The 20,441-nt window shown below is 41.8% G+C and overlaps 1 protein-coding gene across 1 annotated transcript in view; it reads right to left on the bottom strand.

Annotated features, from left to right (window-relative positions):
• Positions 1 to 1,067: 1,067 nt before the first annotated feature.
• Positions 1,068 to 20,441, bottom strand: part of LOC103369405 (uncharacterized) — an 85,747-nt gene continuing 66,373 nt past the window's right edge. Inside the window, exons 4-5 of the mRNA XM_008298113.1 lie at positions 12,335 to 12,540; positions 1,068 to 5,138 (exon numbers count right to left, since the gene is read on the bottom strand). Coding sequence (XP_008296335.1) covers positions 4,883 to 5,138; positions 12,335 to 12,540 — 462 coding nt within the window. The 3' untranslated portion in view covers positions 1,068 to 4,882. The remainder of the gene's footprint in view (positions 5,139 to 12,334; positions 12,541 to 20,441) is intronic.

Genomic DNA, 20,441 nt, shown 5'->3' with positions numbered 1-20,441 from the left:
GACATGTTCCAAATTGTTCATTAAATTTCAACAATGACTGAATGAAAAGACGTAACCACCGCCGCCGCTGCCGCCGCCGCCACTCTCACCTCTGACGGATTTATATCGAGCATGGGCGTGGACGCGCTGTAATTTAGTAAGTGTTAAAAGCTGCTGCAGAGACTGTAACACACACTCAGCTCCACTTCCAACATCACTGTTCCTGAAATCTCAATGATTTTCTGTCCCTGCCTGAACACAAAATCATCCCGACGCACAATGTCAGAAAGAAACTGCTCTGAAATCAGCTCCAAACATACACGAGGGCTGTTGTCGGGGAGCACGCGGCGTGCTGATGCTGTTAAAGTGTTACGCTGTCGGTCTTGAGACGAACCTCGCTGAAATGAACGTAATAGGTGTCGTGCATATGTTGTCAGGTGCTTTTAATACAGCAGGCTGTTCATTTCACTGACCTCAACATGCAGCTTCTGTGATGTGAGGAAGTAAAACGTGGACGTCATTTTCTTACACAAATGTCTCCAGTGCTTGGAAACAGCCCTTCACAACTCTTTATAAATGTAAGCATTTGTGTTTCTTAGAGGTCCGTGTAGAATTAAGTTGTTATCCTGTTTTGTTTTTTGTCCTTATCGAGCATCAGTAAATCAAGACTGTCAGATGTCACGGGCACATCGCCAAACAGGAACGCAGCTGAAGACATTTGCCACAAAGGCCACGTTTCAAACGGAGGGATTGAAAAATCCTCTGAGTTTGAGATCAACCCAGCTGAAGGACGCAACGCTGCTGTTTGTGCGTTCGTAAAAGAGCGCTGGATCAGCAGAAGCATTAACGTGCATTCAGACAAGTAGAGCTTTTCAAATTAAATGTTAAATAAAAAATTGGTAGAAGCTCGAAGGATAATTCTGGTTTTACTTTCAGCTTTCATCCCCATCGTCATCCTAAAGACACTGCAGGGTCTAAATCTTGATATTTAAACTTGTTAACTGGCTCAAAGGCTGCTGTTTTAAATGGGCTCTATAGACAACGGTGACTTCAAGTCCACCTCAAAAAAAAAATCAAGTTTGAACAAATGAGAACAAACATGCAATGTATTTTTTAGTAATTCAAACGAAAGCCAAACAGAATAACTGTAAACTACTACAGAACTTTCACCGGCAGTTTATAAGTTTGGGCACATTATCAGCGTTACACCAGAAAAGATCCAAACGGTTCAAGTCTTAGAGTATTCAGCTCTTTAAAAATGACTTGCTCTCCTACAACATGAGCCCAATTACTCTACAACGAATAATTACATCCAAGTCCAGCCATCTGATGAACATTCCTGTATATTTTTATTTTGCAGAAAAACTACAAATTCTAATGTCAGTTTTTTCGTTTCAACAATATAAAGTCATATTATGCCATTGGTGTGTTCAAAGGTTGGTGCATCCTCCATCCAAAGAAACAAACTACTAATACTGCTTTCACTGTAAACAAAAAGTTCATTTTGTAAACTATACAACTGCCAGCTAACATTCTGCAGATTTACTATGATTGATTGCTGGTGTTTTATACAGTATTCCTGTCTATTGTCTGCCGGCCACTAAGCTGCCCGTTTGACCAGTGATGAACACTGACAATAATGAACCAGAGCATAATGCCGTAATGTGTTGATGGCGGTGGCATGCTCATACTATGGGCAGCTGTAGCTCAGGTGGTAGAGTAGGTAGGCCATTAATCAGAGGAGCGGCGGCCCATTCCCTGGCTCCTCTTGTTCACACAACTAAGTGTCCTTGAGTAAGACACTCCGCCCAAACCATTCCCAGTGTGTGGATATGGGGAAATATCTCTTGAACAAAAGTGTCTCCTAAACAAATGTAATGTGAAAAACAAACAAACACCAAAAAAAAAAGAACACCATAGTCACGTCTGAGACTTGAAGAAAGCTGCTGTTACACAGGAAATTAAGGACAGAAGAAGAGACTTGCCGGGATTCAGAGAAGCATTTGTCTTGCAGGATGGTCTTGTAACCTTTCGGTCTGCCATTTGCGGCGATGCCCTGTCGGTGAGTATAGATGTAAGAGAGCCCACTGGAGGTGTGCCCTCCCCACGTGCCCACCTGCCTCTCTTACCGCAGTCTGCTGTGCCATGTGGAGCCCCAGATGTAGCCTGCAGAATAATCCACACTCGTACACTCATGAAAGTGTCCATCTGGCCCCACACGCACACATTAAGCCCCGGAACCATACAGGCATGGGGACACTGTTGTTGTGGCATTTAACAGATACAGCAGTGTGAGATAGCGCCATACTTCTTCTATTCTGTCCGCAGAAAGGCCCGAACTGAGGTGGTGCACAGCTGAGAGTCACTTGGCTGTGACCGAGAGGTGAAACGGAGAGGGACTGAGCAGGATAAGCCTGCAGAGCTCACTGCTAGCAGAGCACAGCAGAGTGAGGTGGATCTTTTTACATTAGCTGTGCCTCAGGCACATGCAGATAACGGCAAAGCTCCTGCCTGGCAGGAGAGACACCAACACTACAGCCCTGAATCACAGCTGGCAATGTTTATCCAATCAAAATAAAAGAGGGCTTTTTTTATATTTCAAGGTTTTCATGTATTTTCTCTTGACTAAATATCGACCGACCCAAAAACCATTCAATGTAAACATCAGATAGAGGCCTGCCTCAGATTTTATTTGCTTCCATATATAAAAGCTTTAGAACAACATAGTGGTTCAATAATGGTTTACAGTAACAACGTTCACTTATTTAATGTACAAGGCAGTTTCCTATGAACTACATTTACAGAGAAGCATTTGTTTACAGCCAACATTACAGGAGAACAGTTAAAGCAGTTGTATGAGGTCTTCTGTGGCTCCGGAGGAGCTTTGTCAGGTCTGAGGAAGCAACCTGGATGATGTCTTCAGGGTTTATTCAGCATTGCCTTCATGGTATCTCGGCTCGAGTGTGCGGACGACAAATTTACATTTGAGAACCTGAGTTGTGAGCTGGGGGAGGGTCCTCACTACCATTACCACTAACTGTGGTTCCAGATCACATACTTTGTCTTTTTACTTTCAGTCAGTTCTGCAGCTGCGCCTACAAAGCACATACTGTTGCATGCACGTAGTATTCATACATATTAATGAATACTGAAATGAGTTGTCACCTGTCTATGTGCTGTCAGCAGCTCAGGCTTGTTTAGGGAGCGAGACACCGTGTTGTGTCTTCTGTTGCAGAGGATTGTGGGTCTGAATGGCTGGAAAAGCATGCTGGCTTATGTAGCGGCACATACAGAACCGTTTTCTGGTTTCCTAAATGGTATGAGAGTATGGGTACTGGATATTACCCAATATGTAAAGATGGACTATATCACAGCTTCCCAGAATAAAACCCCAAAAATGTTGATTGCCCCCTGGTGGCAGGCTGCAAGGAACGCAATAAGCCCCGCCTTCCCCATGTTAGTGGAGCTAAGCTAAAGAAACCCAAGTACATCTCAAACAATCCTTCTGACAATATGGTTTCAGTCACATCATTTATCAGAATGTTTGTTGTTTCTGATCCGTTTGTTTTAGTCAGTTCATGTGAACTAAAGGTTGTATGTGCTACCGACTGATAGCAGCTCAGTATAAGCAATCCACAAAATAAGTTGTTCTGCAGTAAACTGTACTGACATTTTGAGGGATCTGGGGACTTGAAAGCAATTTAATTAGTAAGCTGACTCTCTGAACTCCAAAACTCACCAGCAGGTGTGAAAGACATATTATCTTTTTTTTTTTTTTTTTTTTTTAATCACCAAAATGACAACCTTTATTGGACCGAAACTGTTAAAAGTTACAAAAAAAATGTTGGCGTTTAAACTTTCCGACAGTCTTTGAGCTAACCATGTGTGACTTCTGGTTCAATCAGAACAATGTACAGAATCTAAGCTTGTAATCTGAAAGTGATGTTGCATCAAAATCACTATTTTGCGCGTCTCGTTTAAAATCTTGGCAAAAAAGAAAATATTTGTACAAGGAACTCCAATGTTCTTTGGAGTACATTTTTAAAATTCTCTTTACTTCTCGCCATGGCAGTGCTGTTTCCATAGAGGTGCAGTACTATATATTGCAGAGATAAATGAGTCCAGTAGAAATTTGGCAAAAAACATCCAGAAGCTGCTTGGGCTAAATCACACAAATGAATGAATGAATCTGTGGAGCGTCCTGTGGTACCTGCAACCCGCTCATCCAACTCTAGGTGAGAACGCACCTGATTCCTCTGAAATATACAGTAAATGCTAATTCAAAGCTATTATACACGAAAACACTCTGCAGTCAACATGATGTTAATCTAACACGAGGGCTACTTGTTAACACTTTTTCTATCTGTATGATAATGGTTTATGTTTTAAGAACTAGTGTCTCTCTGGGAAGCTTTACTCTCATTTCTGAAGCAGCAGCGGGACAGACGTTGCTCTCGCCCCCGTCCTCGTCACCACTTCACGGGCTATTCAATTAGCAGAAGAAGCAAGGGAGATGGAGCCATAATGGAGCTGATGAGATGCACAAGGACAGGTGACACTAATCAGAGCGGCGCCCCATTGTCTCTGTGTGGGCATCATTAAGGAAAGAGAGTGATTTCAGGCTTTTTTTTTTTTCCCTCGCTGAGCCTGAACACACTCATGCAGGCTGCGTGCATTCTCTTCCTTATCATCAATTTGCAATACGTGTGAATATATTCACTGAACACTGAGAGTGTAAGGACTGACATGGAGGAAAACAAGAATATTTTACACCTCAAAAATAGGTTTTAAAGTGTAAAATCTCATAAATGCCACACTGATATACTGATGTGATAACCTGAATAGGTGTTAGACACATCTAATACCCAAAGGATTTACTCTCGCCTTGTGTTCTGTAAACTCCTCATGTTGGTTGTTCAGAAAAAGAAGCCGAGACATCCACTCTGCAACACATCCACTTTACTCTCCTCTCCTCCACTTGAGTGGGTGAGGCCGCCGCCGCCGCCGCCGCCGAAGCGCGACCTACCGCTGCCGAGGCGGCCTCGGACCGATCCCAGCGGCCCGGGCTGCTTCCGTCCTCCTCAAAGCCTCTGGGCCGGAGTATGAAGGAGTTCTGCTCGGCCTGCCGGTACCGACCACTGAGGTAGCTTGACAGACACCTGAGAAAACACCGCCAGAACATTAGGGAAGGTCCGACTGCTTCCTCTCACACATTTCTGTCACCAAAGTCTAATTCGCTACATTCACACTCTGGCTGACACCAAATAACTTTGTTAGTGTAATAACATAATCCTAATCTCATTATTAAGTCCCTCTCCTCCCATTAGCTGAGTCTTCAGAGTGTGTGGGAGACTCCTGCTGGATCCACAGTGCTCCTCGTCCTCCTCACATGATGTAACGTCCAGCCTTTTTTAAATCATCTGTGTACACTGATGAGCCAAAACACTGCGACCACCTCCGGCTAACACGCTGTTGTTTCTCACCAAGATTCTATTTAATCCAATTCAATTTTAGCACCTTTTCACAAAATAAGTCATGTCAGGGCACTACACACAGTCAAGGTCAAGATCCAACAAATCCAATAATTCCCTTTGAGCAAACACTTGGCGGTGGAGTGGCAGTCCTGGTATACAAGGTGTGTCAGAAAAGTTTCAGGACTGGTGTCACAAAAGACATATTTCAAATCCAAACTACAAACTACGAGTTTTCCCGTTCCAGCTAATCCTCCTGGAGTCTAACTCACTTCCCCAGCCTTCTCTTCACGCCGCCATGCACTCCTGGAAGGATCCTCTGCATCTCCATCGTCACAGTCATCTTGATGTCGTCCACGTCTTCTAAACGGGGCCCCTTGATGACCCCCTTGAGCTTGGGGAAGAGGAAACAATCCCACAGAGCCAGGTGGGGTGAGTATGGAGGTTGGTCCAGCACGGCGATGTTCTTCTCAGACAGGAACTGTGGGATGCTCAGGGCATTGTGAGCAGGCGCATTGTCATGGTGAAGCAGCCACCACTTGTCCTGCCACAACTCTCTCCTCTTCTCAAACGAAGCAAACGTCACAGGATCTCTTTGTTCCCTTGAAGGAGAAAACTGGTAGTTTATGGTTTGGGTTTGAAATACATCTTTTATGACACCAGTCCTGGAACTTTTCTGACGCACCTCGTATGCCAGTGACAAAAAATCTTTGCTGACAACTGATTACTTTACAACAAAACTGAAAGAAAAACTACACAAAAAGTAACATTTTAAGACTGAAACTATAACAAAATGTTTAGCTCTTCTCTTCAGTAAATAAAACCTAAGCCATAAAGTGTTCAAGATGAACTAATCACCGTTTGTTCTTCAGTGAGGTGCAGCGTCTGTGGAACTGCAGCTCCTGGTTAAAGCAACATGTCAGGAGAAATACAACTTTTAGAAAAACCTAAGCTAATGGAACATCATCAGGTGATGTGGATGTAACGTTAACATCACTGAGAGCGTGGTTCAGAGTTTAGAATGACAATAACTGGATTTACTGAGGAGCCTGTTATATCACCGCAAAGCAGAGGGACGTGGACACTGATCCATGGACCAGAACAACACCTGCAGCCATGAAAAACCCCAAAAAACAACAACAAAAAAACCACCTGCGGCCATGTTAACTGCAAACAAAGATAGAGACGGCAGTGGCCTCAAAGTGCCTGGCAGATAAAAACATAGAAATGAGCCTGAATGTAACTGAAGATAGGCTAGGCAACAATGATTTCAGTTCTTGTGACTAAAACTAGTAAAGATCAAATGGCTAAAGCTTGACTAAAACACTGCACTGTAAAAACAACTGTGTTTATTTCAACTAAATCAAAATCAGGTACCAAAATTGACACTGGCACAGAATGCTGAGAACTCACATGACTAACTCTTTTGTGTGGAAGAACAAATAAATCTGATGTATATATATAACTCAATTCAGCTTAGTTTGGTTCCTTGAATCCCAACAGGTGACTTTCTGTTGCAGGAACTCGGGGCAGATGCAAGGTGGTGCAAACGTTTACAGGAACAAAACCTTTATCGGCCTTTGCAGACTTTTTGTTTGTAGAATCCAATAGGTTCGACCGCGACGTTAAGTCTGAGTGCACCAAAACAACAAATAGTTTTCGCTGGACGTGACTCCAGTTCGATGAGCACGTAGGAAATGGAACAATGGAGCATTGTTGGTGCTTATTGTCTTGCAGCTGCTGCATTACTGGAAAAAGCATCTTCTAGTCTTGGGAGAGGTCTAAGTGCTTTTATGTGGTTCTTCATGTTGACGCATACTAACTATCTCAGCAATCAGTTAGTTATCATGAGGTTCATGTGACCGACGCATGAGCTAATCATGACAGCCTGACTCTGAGGTGGAGCCAACGGCCGCACGCTGTATCATTTCCTACAATCAGCAGACACTTAATATCAAGACAGACGCCTTTCAGTGCTGCGTGGAAACCTGATGGAGGACCTGAGGAATCAAGACTCATTATTTTCACCTGTAGTTCTTCAACTATATGAGTTTTCATACATTTTGATGCAACATTTTTAGGAACAAAATAATCTGCTGGACAGGAAAGGAGAAAAAAAAAGCCTCTCCCAGTAGATTGACTGAACGCATAACCCCACAGTCCACACAGTAATTGGCTTCGGAGGCAAATCAATGCCTCAGATCAGAATTGAAGCATTCTGCTTGTTTACAACATCTATCATTTGTTCTTATCAAGTGTGATCAGAGCAATTTTCCCTCCCTTAATATAGGTTTGATGGGACAAAGAAAAGCTCAATTCTCAGAGAATTGGAAAACACATTTCTTGTGCTTTGTGGTAACTAAACTGTCAACAGATAAGAGAGTCCATAGTATCAACTCGTGGGTAATTCATCTTACAATTGCGCCGCTGTGTTTTCCTTTGGAACAGCTTGGAAATATGGTTTGAGGCCTTTGCTCAAATGTCACCGCAAAACGCTTCGTCCAAATGTTCAGAATGTAAAGCGGAATCAAAGAAGTGCGCCGTGTTCTCCGTCCCCAAATCCTCTTGCGTAGTCGCCACTTAAAGGAAAAAAAGCACATTTGTAGCCATGTGTGCACTTATGTATCTGCAAAAGGGCGATGAGCTACTCGTCCTCAGGCAGCTCTGCAAACTGCTGTAGACAGTAGCGTGAGGTGAGAGAGCAGTGTAGGCCACTTTGTATCATGTCAGCGCTAGCGGTTAGACGCCATCTCCACAGTGTCCCTTGTCACCAATCACATCCTTTTAAACCACCCAGGGAGCTCGACACCCCCCTCACACACACACACACACTCACACACACACTCCCTTATCTGTCAATGCTGCTTAAATAATGTAATTAATGACTTAATTAACATTTCCATAATCTATTTTAATAAATCTAACACGGCATAATGAGAGTTTCTAACCTCCAGGCAATGGCATATAAAAATTCACAGCGCAGAGCTGCATGGTCAGGGCACTGTCTCAGCGCCGCAAACTCTCGCCGTGACAGTGAAGGAAGGAGAGGGTGCATATTGTGTGACAGCCCTCTGAAAGGCAGTTCAAGCCTGACAAATGTCATGCGACTTTGTGAATGTGTCCAATAACAGACCTGCAGCAGGAAGAAGGAGGCCAAACAAAAGATTATTTTGGAGGGTCAAAATGTTGAAAGGAAGCCGGAGCGCCACTGACTGAGGGATTAGTTGAGCGGAGTTGGTCTGTAGACTTTGAGTCAGAACAAACCATACATTCCTGAGCTCCACTGTAAACTAAAGCCTGATACACACCGATACGAACACGTTGCAAAACTAAGGGGTCCGCGATTGGTCGGCATGATTGATGATGTAGACGCTGAAAATGCATTGACAACGCTTTTTAAAAAATAAATATCAATACACCATTTTTGCGTTTCGGCATCAGCTGTTATCGGCTCCGTTCAGTGGTCAGATAGACTCGGTGCTTTTAGTGGTTTTAGACAACAGCAGCAAAGTCCAGCTCGGCTCAGTATAAAAGTTTTCAAAGACTCAATGCTTCTACAGTCTGGGAGATTTCAGATAATCACGGAACAAAACGGCGGTTTGTACGCTGTGCAGAGTTTTGGATGGCAGGACACAAACAACGTACAAACACCTGAAGAGAAAACACACAGGAGGCGCTTCTGTGTGATTCTCTCCTGCTCTCTGTGCTCACTTACAGTGTTTTTTTAAAACAGCCAAATTCCCAATTAAGTTGTTTTCATTTACATATTCTTCCATTGTCAGACAGTATGACTGAAACATGAATCATTAAGACTACATGTTAACCGGCAGTCACCTCATAGCTGCTGCTCCTGATTCTATAACTGCAGCCTCATCTGATGAAATCACAGCACAAATACATTAAACATGAGCTGTGAATTTGTCTATTTTTTAATAGAATTTAAAGCTGCCACCAAAGTCAGAGAAAAATCACACAATAGGAAGAAAAGTAGTCTCTTTTGCTGCTTGTAAAATATCCTCTGTGTCCACGTGTTTTAATACACAGACCAAACTTTTTCACTTTTTCCAGGCGTTTAATATAAATGTGGACTTTTGGATTTACATCTGTGACTTAAATAAAAAGCTCTCTTTATATCCATACATATATATCGTGGTTGCATTTCCAGTTTACGTCTGCAGTTTTACACTTTAAAATGCAAACCTTTATCACCATTTTGTACTTTGCTGCAACATGCAATGAGATACAGTTTGTTGGAATAAAATGAATTTAACTTAAACGGTCTTTTTGCTTTTTTGGAGGAAAATTAATTATTCAGATTAATTGAGTAATTTGTGAAAGAGTTGATAAATTAATTGATGGTGAAACCGTTGTTAGGTCGATGTAAAAGGACTATTTTCTTCTCCATTTGGGTCCCTCATCCACACGCAAACAGTGTTTTAGGTAATTTGACAAAGATTTTATTCAAATGGCTTCTGAAGTAAAGATTTCTTTAAAACTCTGGTCTATGTGTGTCCATGTGGATAAGTATAACGGAAAATTTGCTTTTGTAATGAGTCCGTGCCTCTCCCTTGAATCTGCAAAATCTCTGATATTCTCCATATTGTATAAAATAACAAGTTTACCAACAACCCAGCAACGTGTCTTAATACAGCGATTTCCTGTGACAGCTGTCCTCTCCAAAACTGAACCAATCAGCTTTGTCTTCACCTACTTTAACAAAGTTGTGTTGAGACCTGCATATTTTTCAGGGCTGCTCAGAGGTACCTGTGCTAAAGCAGGTACTTTATTCTCCCCCCTATAGATGTTTTACAAGGACAGTTCCTGTAGTTATGCACAAAAGTTGGTGCAGCCCTAAAAATACATGCAAGTCCCTTTTTGGGGGAAAACGACCAATGGATGGTAACGCTACAGCACCACAGATAATACACAATAACTGAAGAAGAAATCAAGGCCTTTCCTTTATATGTACACATCTTTTTTCTAAACAAAAGTCGATCTTCTTTCATGTAAAATCAAAGTAACCACAGCACTGAAAGCATCACAACTTGGAAATACTCAAGTAAAGTGCAGTACTCAAGTAAATGTACTAACTGATGCTCTCCAGTTCGAAGGAGACAAAGGCGCAAATGTAAACTCCTGTAACTCCAAGGACTCCTGTAAAGACCAATTTCCATTAAAAATGATGGTTATTCAGTTGCTTTATGGCAAACTAAGCTGTCATCTGAGGTGTTGTAGCCATGGCAACAGACAACAGGTAATAGCGACACAGAGACTTAGTCACAGGGAGGACAGCAACACACTTTCACCCCCCCGCCAACAGAATAGCATGACTGCTGTGATCACGAGCGCACAACATGGATCCAACACAGTGCAAACAATAAAAGGTCACTCTTGCTTGTTTATTTTGGTCTGTTTGGAAGACTAACAGGCCGAGTGATGGGTGAGAGATGGGGGTGGGGGAGTTGCTCCTTACAAGGGTTTCCACCCCCGGGGCCGACGTGTGACTGAGATGCACACTGACAGGGGGCAGCAGGAGGCTGGCACATCCCAGGCAGCACAAGCACCATGGGGCACGGGTCTGCGAAGACCACCAATCCTAATAACGGCACCCACCAACCTCCCCATTGTACCAGCAACAATGTAAGGATCAGTCAGCAGAGAGCCCGCTCACTGCACTTGGTGTAGCCCATTAAGATCTGAGGAATGGCTCCTCACTGAAGCTTCAAAACAACACAGATCTGTAATAATGAGTTGCTGCGAATGAAGCGTTAGCATTTTAGCTATTTGAAACTCTTTCAACTCAAACAATGCAAATACCTGCAGTCGAGATGTGCCAAGAATGCAGGCCGTCTGAAGCTGCTGAGCGTGCTGTAAACAAACCAATTTCCTGTCATAAAATTACAGCTCATTACCAGCCTGGATAAGGGCTTCAACAGCATAATGATGCAGAAGCACATTACCACTGCCACTATATTTATTAATTACCAGTTGACTAGCTACATTCCTTGCAAAGGCGGTTAATGGGGGGAAAAAAAAAAAAAGTTACAGGCTTGTTGAGTTAATTACAAACAGCCTCCCTTATTTTAGTTAAGACAAATACTGGAGGAAGGACACATGTAGAACACAAAGTTTTAATTTTGCTACTGGCACGAAGAGCAGTTTGGCATGATTGGAGGGTCACTACTGCTACCCCCCCCCCATCATATTTTACAATGAATGTTGTAAAGCAGGAGAGCTCGTCTGAATCCAGCATTCAGTTCAGTTAATGAAGCCAAGTCATTAAAACTGTGGTTTGATTTTCAAAAATACGATTAGGAGACATAATTCTAAAAAAAAAAAAAAAAAAAGATATTTATCAGAAATGCGCAGCCTGACTGAGTAACTGCTTTAGGCACTTACAGATTACATAACCTGTATTTGTAATCTGATTACAGTAGCTGCCATATGTTGCTTTCTAATCAGAGAGTAGATATTGTTTATGCCAGGAATCTAATGCATTATTTACAAGTTAGATGTTAATAAAAACAGACTGTTCATTTACTAATGGTTTACAGTACCGCAGGCATCGTTCCAATTAGCAATATCAAAATGGGAAGTGAAAACAAGAGAGGTGGGGGGCGCTGGGGGTCAGACAAAAACATGTTTTCAGAGATGATTATTTGGATGACACGGGCACTCACCGCTTCTTGTTTTGAAACTCACATAAAAATGAAATGTTACATGAAAATATTGTTTTACATATTTGGCAGACAAGAATGCAGCCGGTGTGGAGAGACTATTATTTTATTGGTTCATCACGGTGACCGCGTGTTGTAGGAAGTTCAATCCAAGGACACTTTAAAAATGTTTCAGATGTGAGGGTTGATGAAACATTTAACACTTACTTGATGAGCAGGATCTCTGTCAGGATACCAAAAGAGGCTGCTGCTATTTTAAAGGCGCTGGGAGGAGCGGGGTTGGTGAAGGCGGTCATCATGCAGTAAACAACGTAAGGCACCAGCCCCAGCAACACAAACATGGTGATCAGCACGAGCCACGTCTGCCACTGGAAGCTCACCGACCGCCACGGAGAACTCCACTGCAGCTGGTACTGGATAAGAGAGAGAAGGAAGTCTCATGACTCGACCACGCAGTCACACAGCTCGTCTAATCAGTCAACTCAGTAGTTATGAAAATGACTTGAGTAATCTAAAGACAGGAACACAATGGAAGGCGCATGCACGCTGTTGCTGTTTCCCCTCTTTTGTTTGACACCTACTGGATGGACTGTCATGAAAGCCGGTTCGGGCGTTCATTTCCCTCTGAGGATGAACTGTAATAACACAGTTTTGTGCCATCATCAGCTCAAAGGTCCCGTATTGTGCATCTTTTCATCAAATCAGCGAAAGTCTCACATGTTCACAGAATGTATGTTTTAGTTTATTAGCTTAAAATACCACAAAAATCATTTATTCAATCATGACTGTATAACCCTGGGTTTTGATTTTGTGATTGGTGCATTTATTAGACAGCATCGCAGTGTCAGTATTTCACTCTTGTTCCATTGTCTGACAACACAAATAGAAAAATAAATGTGAATGAGAACAGGTACTACACTGCAGTGTATCTGAGCACAGAGAGCAGGAGAGAAGTAAACAGATGTAAGCAGCAGTTGAATTAAGTTGCACACAACAACCCACAGTAAGTCTTTATTACTGAAGTTTCCACCATCTCTAAAAGTCCTGCAGTGTTTCCACAGAGTTCTCACCTGTGGACATACAATCAAAGCTCTTGGTAACATTAGCCACTTTAGCCACACAACACGCTAACACAAAGGATTATTCTATTGTTGTGGGGATGTTGCCATCAAAAATAAATGTAATCCACTGGGTTCTCAGGTCCTCAGAGCTGGTAGTGCATAAAGACGCTTGTGTTCACTCTTGCAGCCAGAACACTGAGTGTGCTTTGCTTGTGGTTGAGACATTTTAGAGCTCGCTGAAGCAGCTTTAAAAGGCAAATTAACATGGTGGACATAGAGGCAGCTGCTCATTCTGAGTATCTCCCATTGCAAGCAGCAAGGGGGCAGGACTATGCACATTTTTAGCTGGACGACGATTAGTTCTTTAGTTTCTATGCAGAAACTGAATGAAATTCTGACTGGCTTGTAAGGCTGGGAGGCCGAGTAGTTGAGAGGGGTCTGGAGGAATGGCAGGAGAAAGCATCTTCATCATCTCGTCTTTTTAGGACATACAAAACACACTACAATGGAGTTTCACCACATGAGACACTTAATGGTTCCTATTTTCTGAAAGCTCAATCTCATCCAGACTTGACGTGATTATTTTCTGATGTCAGTTCAGACGAATGAAGCTTCAGGTAGCTAGCTCATGTGGATAAAAGCTTAACCATAGTTAATCCCAGCAACAAAGCTCTATTTGATCAACTGTAAATGAAACCTGCTAAAATATTTGTTTTGCACAGCTATTTAGAGTTATGGACTGAGGCTATGAAGATGCTTGTGAAAATGTTAGCCAACTGTGAAAAGATCTGACCTAGTTACTATCTGACTTCTTACCTCCCACCTTTCTGAGACAAGAGTTCTGCATCCGAAACCATCACATTACAAAAGAACGCTGGCTGACACAAACTCGGGTACTGGCTGAATGATGGTTGTTTATCCTAAAAGTGGAAATACGCACTGAGCTGTGGAGCTGCAAACAAAAACAAGAACATTTTCCACTTACAGAATTGTTGTATGACTCAAGAACAGAGAGTAATAAACTCAAACTAATGCAACCTCGCACCTATTCCAAGCATCCAGTTCTTCTTACTTCAGGCTTGGCACTCGTGTATATAACAGTTAAACAGGAATAAAAGCACATATATGTACACAGGCACATACATAAAAACACTGAAAGATGCATGCAGTCATTAAGTCAGCATGCAAACACTGCTTTAAGTCCTCGCCAAATATCGCCTCACTCTGGAGACAAACCAAAACCACTTAAACAGCGTTTGATTAGTGTCTGGAATTCATCTGCAAATGCACACTTGCCTTGTCCTCTTTCATGGCTGCTATTCATTAATTAGATTCTTTGTGCAACTGAGCTATCCTCAATGTTTAAGGTTACATCAGGCCCCAGTAAGTGGCTGCCTGATAACAGAATGCATCCATCTTCATTACTCAGCCCTTTCTGTCGAGGCTTGCTCCTCCACAAGTGAGCTATGTCAGTAGGTTCTAAGGAACTGATACATTTCATTGCATTCAGATCCTGAACTTTTGCCTCCTTTGATTTTGGTCGCTCTGATTAAATTACCGGCTTGTGGTTTCCACTCATATCAGGTTCTTTCGTGGTGATTTTTCCTGCTTGAGGTGGAGCAGTGTTGCAGCCAAATGAAACCCCCTTTGTTTTGGTTTTTAGACTCTCTTAATGAATGCAAAGCAAGGATCGCTGGATAAATATTAAAGCCAAGTAATTTGTAAATCCTGCGGTGTTGTCACATTCCATCAGTCCTGTTCTACTGGAGAAATGGTTGGAAATGAGCCATTATTGTTGTCAACAGTGTCGCGCAAGTCAGTAAGATTAGTTCCTTTTAATTAATCCAGCCAATTAAACAACAACATTTAAACTAATTCTCACTCGAGATCAGGGTCACAGTCAGGTCATCACATCCAAATTCAATTCATTTGGAGCACAGCAGCTAATAATTCAGAAACGATTAGATTTGAAATTTAATTTCTTTCAAATTAATTATCAAATGAATTTCAAAGCTAATGTTAAATCTTTTTGCATTTAGTTCCATCATGCAAACCAGTTTCCGCTGATATAAAGACCACGAGAAAGAAAGATCAAAAAAACAACAACACTGTAAAGCTTATTCTGTCCTTTTTGCCAAAGCCAGCCCAGACATTCAGATAAATGTCTGCACAAACCAAAACACGTGTTTTCAATCTTGGAGGAAACATGAATAGACTCAACTCCCAAGGTAACAACAGAGCGAATGTGTTGCACAGTGAAGGCTTTCTTTTGTTATTTAGGGAATGGAACTGGATAACACAGGCTATTAAAAACTGAACTAAATGTGGTGGTCAGTCCTCAAGGTTTGGGCCACTGAAAGCAATTGAACGCATTTTGGTGACAATCCTGAAAAGGCAGATTTAAATGAAGCTGTTAACGTCGCATCCATCAGCGGAACCTCAGCTTTTAGTCATATCAAGGCCGAGCCAGTCTGAATCAGGTTAAAAGCAGCTCAGTATGTTTTTTGTATTCCCTCAGCCAAATTAATTATCTGTGAAGAAGCCAAGACAGACCATCACATCTGTCTTGTCTCCACGTGACTCTGCATGCAATGAAAGCAGGTTTTGAGTATTTTGGAGACCAGTGGAAGAAAAGGAGGAACAACAGTCCATCTATTTGCAGACGGAAACCATGATTAAAGACACCACTGTATGAAGATATGCATCACAGGTCTGGCAGTCCTACAGTCCCCCTTTTTGGTGAGGTCTTATCAGAAAGTACATTTGCTCTGCACCTAATCTTAAATTCAAATGGTAATCCAAACACTAGACTGCTATAACTTAAAAAGTCAACAAGCAATACATTAACTACTGGTTTAAAAAAAAAATCACAGTCTGTTATTTACATCCTGATGTTTTATGACTATGACCTTTAAACACTATACCAATCAATCAATACTGGAGGGAAGCAGCCTATTGGGAATATTTAGATCCACAGATTCTGAAAGTAGGGCACTATTTATCCAAACACAATCATTATTAATAGCTGGACAGTCAACCCAAATACATTTTCTGCATATTTTCCACATTAGCCCTTCTCCCTCCAGAAGCACACATACACATTGTCCAGTGAGGAGATAATTAATGAACCACAGCTGTCACGTTGATACACCAAAGGGGACAAAGAGACAAATACAATATTATCCTCATAAAGTCACGGTCAGAATGTTTGACCCGTCACTTAATGACTGTAACACTCTTTGTGATATAATATCTGATATGACACCAACAATAATGTAATGCTCAGGGAGGAACAAACTGCTACAGAAAAATGTAATTAGAAGGCATACCATAGTCACATCAAAGACTGTATAATTTTCAATTTCGTCTTCTTTGTTACTTATGCTATGCCTGTCAAGCTTCATAACAATGGCAGATTTATCACTTGAAGTTTAAACACAACAATGCGTCCTTGATTCGAGACAGAAGTAGACAAAAGCAGGCTGCTAGCAGAGTCCATGAACTGTAGCGCGCTAACTAATAATGATAACTTTGTGAGTGGAGTAGACGTTTAATGTCTGGCCAGACTTTTTGGGTTTTTATTTAACTGTTAAGACCCCTGGAATAATATGCGAAACATGCTTTTGACATCCAGCACATGGTATCACACAAACCACAGACTTTATATAAAAGAGGGATGTATTCCCTGAAAAATGAACACAGAAGTGCCTCAAATGTGCATTCTTTCTGAGGCCATGTTTACACATAGCCGGGTATTTTAAAACACGGATCTACGTTTTCAAAAATAACATTGTTCACACCAGATCATTTTCAAAAAAATCTTCATTTACACAAAGCCGCATAAACACTTCGTTAAGAGCTGCTATGAGCTGGCAGACCTATAGGGGGCAGTGTAACGAGAAGCATGAAGCCATGCTAGCCAATCAGAATCCTGGAAAAAACACAACAACGAATGGCACGAATTACTTCCTGCTACTTCAGTGATAATGGCGCGAGGGTCGTTTGTTTGGACCGACAAAGAAGCGTCTGCACAAACGTAAAAACAAGCGCTACTTTAACAGCATCCATTTCTATCACAGTAGCCAAACTGTAAACATGGTCGTACTCATATGACGCTGATGACGTTTTTGTCGCACACTGACGTCAAACTCCGTCTCCTCCTGTCTACCTGCAAACATAAAGACAGAGTTTTTCCAAATCTCCACTTTGGCCGGAGTTTTCAGATGTGATCGTTTTCGGTGACTTGTAGCTTCATTTACGTGTAAACCAAAAGCCCAGACGCATTGAAATATCAGCGTTTTTGCTACATGTAAATGAGGCCTAACAGCCAGCAGGGGGAGACTCCTCTGGTTGCAAAAAGAAGTCTGATTATATAGAAGTCTGTGAGAAAATGAGCCTTCTTCCTATTTGATCTGTTACTTCAGCAAACATTTCCTTAGCTAGTTTATAGTCTTAATCGCTAGTTTGATTTCTCCTTCAATACAGTATGATGTTCGTTTGGTACATTATGCTATCATTTGGAGGAAAATAGGCAATAAAACTGGGTGTTCCTTAGGGCGGGGCTACCTTGTGATTGACAGGACCTTATTGCCATGTCCTTCAATTCTCAGTCAGATCCACCAGTTGTTCTTTACATCTGGTTTCTAAAGAGTAGGGCCACGGAAAAAGACAAATTCAGAAATACAGAATGGTAACATTATGGTAGCAAAGTCCATCATTTTACAAACAGTCTATGAGTCCATCACGTGAAGAACACATGAGTTGTGTTAAGACAATGTGTCTATTCAAACCTGTAGGAATGGCACTGGCCTGGACACCAACTAGCCATAGCTAGTCTGTCAAGCTATAAAGTATAGGTGGTAGAAATTTTTCGTCTTTCTGACACTAAAAAGACAACAGAAAAACTGGAAAGGAAGACTCAAGCAATGTGTTTATCTGCTCTGAGGAAAGCTGCTGACATTAGCATATGTTGCTAAATAACTTCCTACTTACAATAATGAATTTAAAACGTATTTCCAGGGACAATGGTGCTAAAGCAAAGTTTATTAGAGTGTTAACTGCTTTGTGTGAGGTTTATCTGATCTTTTTTTTTTCTCTTGTAAAAGTAAAACATGTTGCACGTAGACTGGCTCTTTTGTCTTGGACATGTTAGCATCACCCTGCAGTCTTTCTTGCACCAACAAACATACACATCATAGATTGTAAATAAAAGATGGAGGTTTGCTTGGGAACTACCATTATGAAACCTTGAGTTTGGATTTTGGCCGTCGCCATCTTGGTCTTTTGAAATCAAGTGTGACGACTGAGAGGCGATGTGGTTCGTCAATTACAAAGTCGCCATGCTAACTTTATTGTCTGTTTTCCTCTAAACGGGCCCACAATTTACTAAATGAACGCAATGCTGTACTGAAAAAGACTTTTAACTAGCAACTGAGACCATAAACCGCTGGTGGAGGTAACAGATTAAGTGAGAAGTTGAGTCATTTTCTACAAGACCTCCATTCATTCAAACCTATTTTTGCAACCAGAGGAGTTTCCCTCTGCTGACTGAAAGAATGGATGTTTGAAGCCCTTTTATGTTGGCTTTGGCTTTCTGACCTGGAGGCTACATCTACCGCTTACAGGTAGTCTTTGGATATATTTTGGCCTATAAAGCATTTTTTCCTTCACACACTATCTTTGGCTATAAAACAGTACATGTAGCAGAGTACATATCAAAGCAGAGCAGACAGTGGTGCAGAGTCCAGCTTTGTCTTTATGGTAAAATGCAAGTAGTTTGTGAAATATGTAAGTTAACAAAGTCTAGGTTGGGCTCTACTGTATGTGCCTTCAGACAAATGAAGACTCATGCAGATATGCTGCTTATATATTTATAACCACATACTAAGATACTGAATGTGCTGCAGTAGACCTCTGGATTGGTTTTCCTATGCTGGCTCAGTACTTAGTAACCTTTAACTGGCCGTTATGGGCATATCGACAAACTCTAGTTAGATCTCCTAATTTCAGGTGCAACACGAATTAACTGTGTAACGTGGAAATGCCAAGCAGCTCCTGAGACAGCCTCCTGTGTACATGCTGCTTGTTTGCTAACAACAAGGATGAAGTTCTGCTAAGACTTTGGAGTTTGGCCCTGCTATTAACTTATTGAGATTAAAAGCCTGATGCCTTCCCTCCCCACTCGCCCGCCCCTCCATGAACCCTTCCCCCGGCCGGCATCACACCTCCAAAGGAGAAAGGTGATTGATGAGAGCCATCAGGCTGCTTGGAATCTCTTCTCTCATTAGACTCCTTATGCATCTAAGCTGTTTCAACACACACTGGGAGAGCAGGGGAGGGGGAAGGGAGCAAAAGGGGGTGACCATCCTCAGACTTTTTAAAAGATAAGTACTAGTACTAAAATATTTACCTTGTACATTAATCTCCAGGAAATTAATTTGCCATTAGACTTTCTCCCTGGGAAAAAAAAGAGACTTTTTAATAGAGAAGTGTGATTTCTACTCCCTAATCTTCATGCTTAGTGAGCTTTCTCTCTTTTGACTCACTCATGGGGCTGCTTGGAAATTAATGTCCCTGAGGGAGCGGTGTTTGGACAGTCAGGGTGGATCCTATCATCGACCACTGACGCTCTCTTGAGAAGGGTTAACTGGAGAGGCGAAAAGCAAAGCAAAGCAAAGGATGTTATATATGCATATCCCTAACAGACATGCTCAATCACATTAATGCAAGTGAGGCACATTATTGTGCACTAATTGTCAATGGATAGCAGCATTACTATAATGTGATGGTGATTGCATTGCTGCAAACCAAGTGGGGTCCATTCTGTTCACATAAATAAGCTCATTGTGCCTAAGACAATAACCAAGATAAACAGTCAGAGTGCTCTATGGAAACGAGCTTGTGCTGCAGCTCCTCTGATATTCTGAGGCAGCACTTTTGATGAATCAGATTAAACTATACAGTGTGAATTAGGAATAGTCACATATTACAATGAAGAAAAGTGTCAGTGTTTGCCATTAAGTGGTAAAGGCCCTAAATTCAGCTGCTTTCTAAACCTCCCTGCCATCATGTTTCACCACATACTTTGATTTCATCACAGTCTGAGACGGTGCACACGGGCTGCAGTAAGGGACTAACTACAGAATTCAGAATTCGACAACAAGTAATAACCCAACCCAGGCTTACTACCAAATCAGAGAGTCAGACAAAATCAGTAAGTACTAATATTTCTAATGACCTATTTTTATTAAAGA

This window comes from Stegastes partitus, unplaced genomic scaffold (genome assembly GCF_000690725.1).
Source record: "Stegastes partitus isolate 25-593 unplaced genomic scaffold, Stegastes_partitus-1.0.2 Scaffold1283, whole genome shotgun sequence".
Lineage (NCBI taxonomy): Eukaryota > Metazoa > Chordata > Actinopteri > Pomacentridae > Stegastes > Stegastes partitus.
Note: the sequence above shows the minus strand (reverse complement) of the source record. Positions and strands in the feature narration are given on the sequence as shown.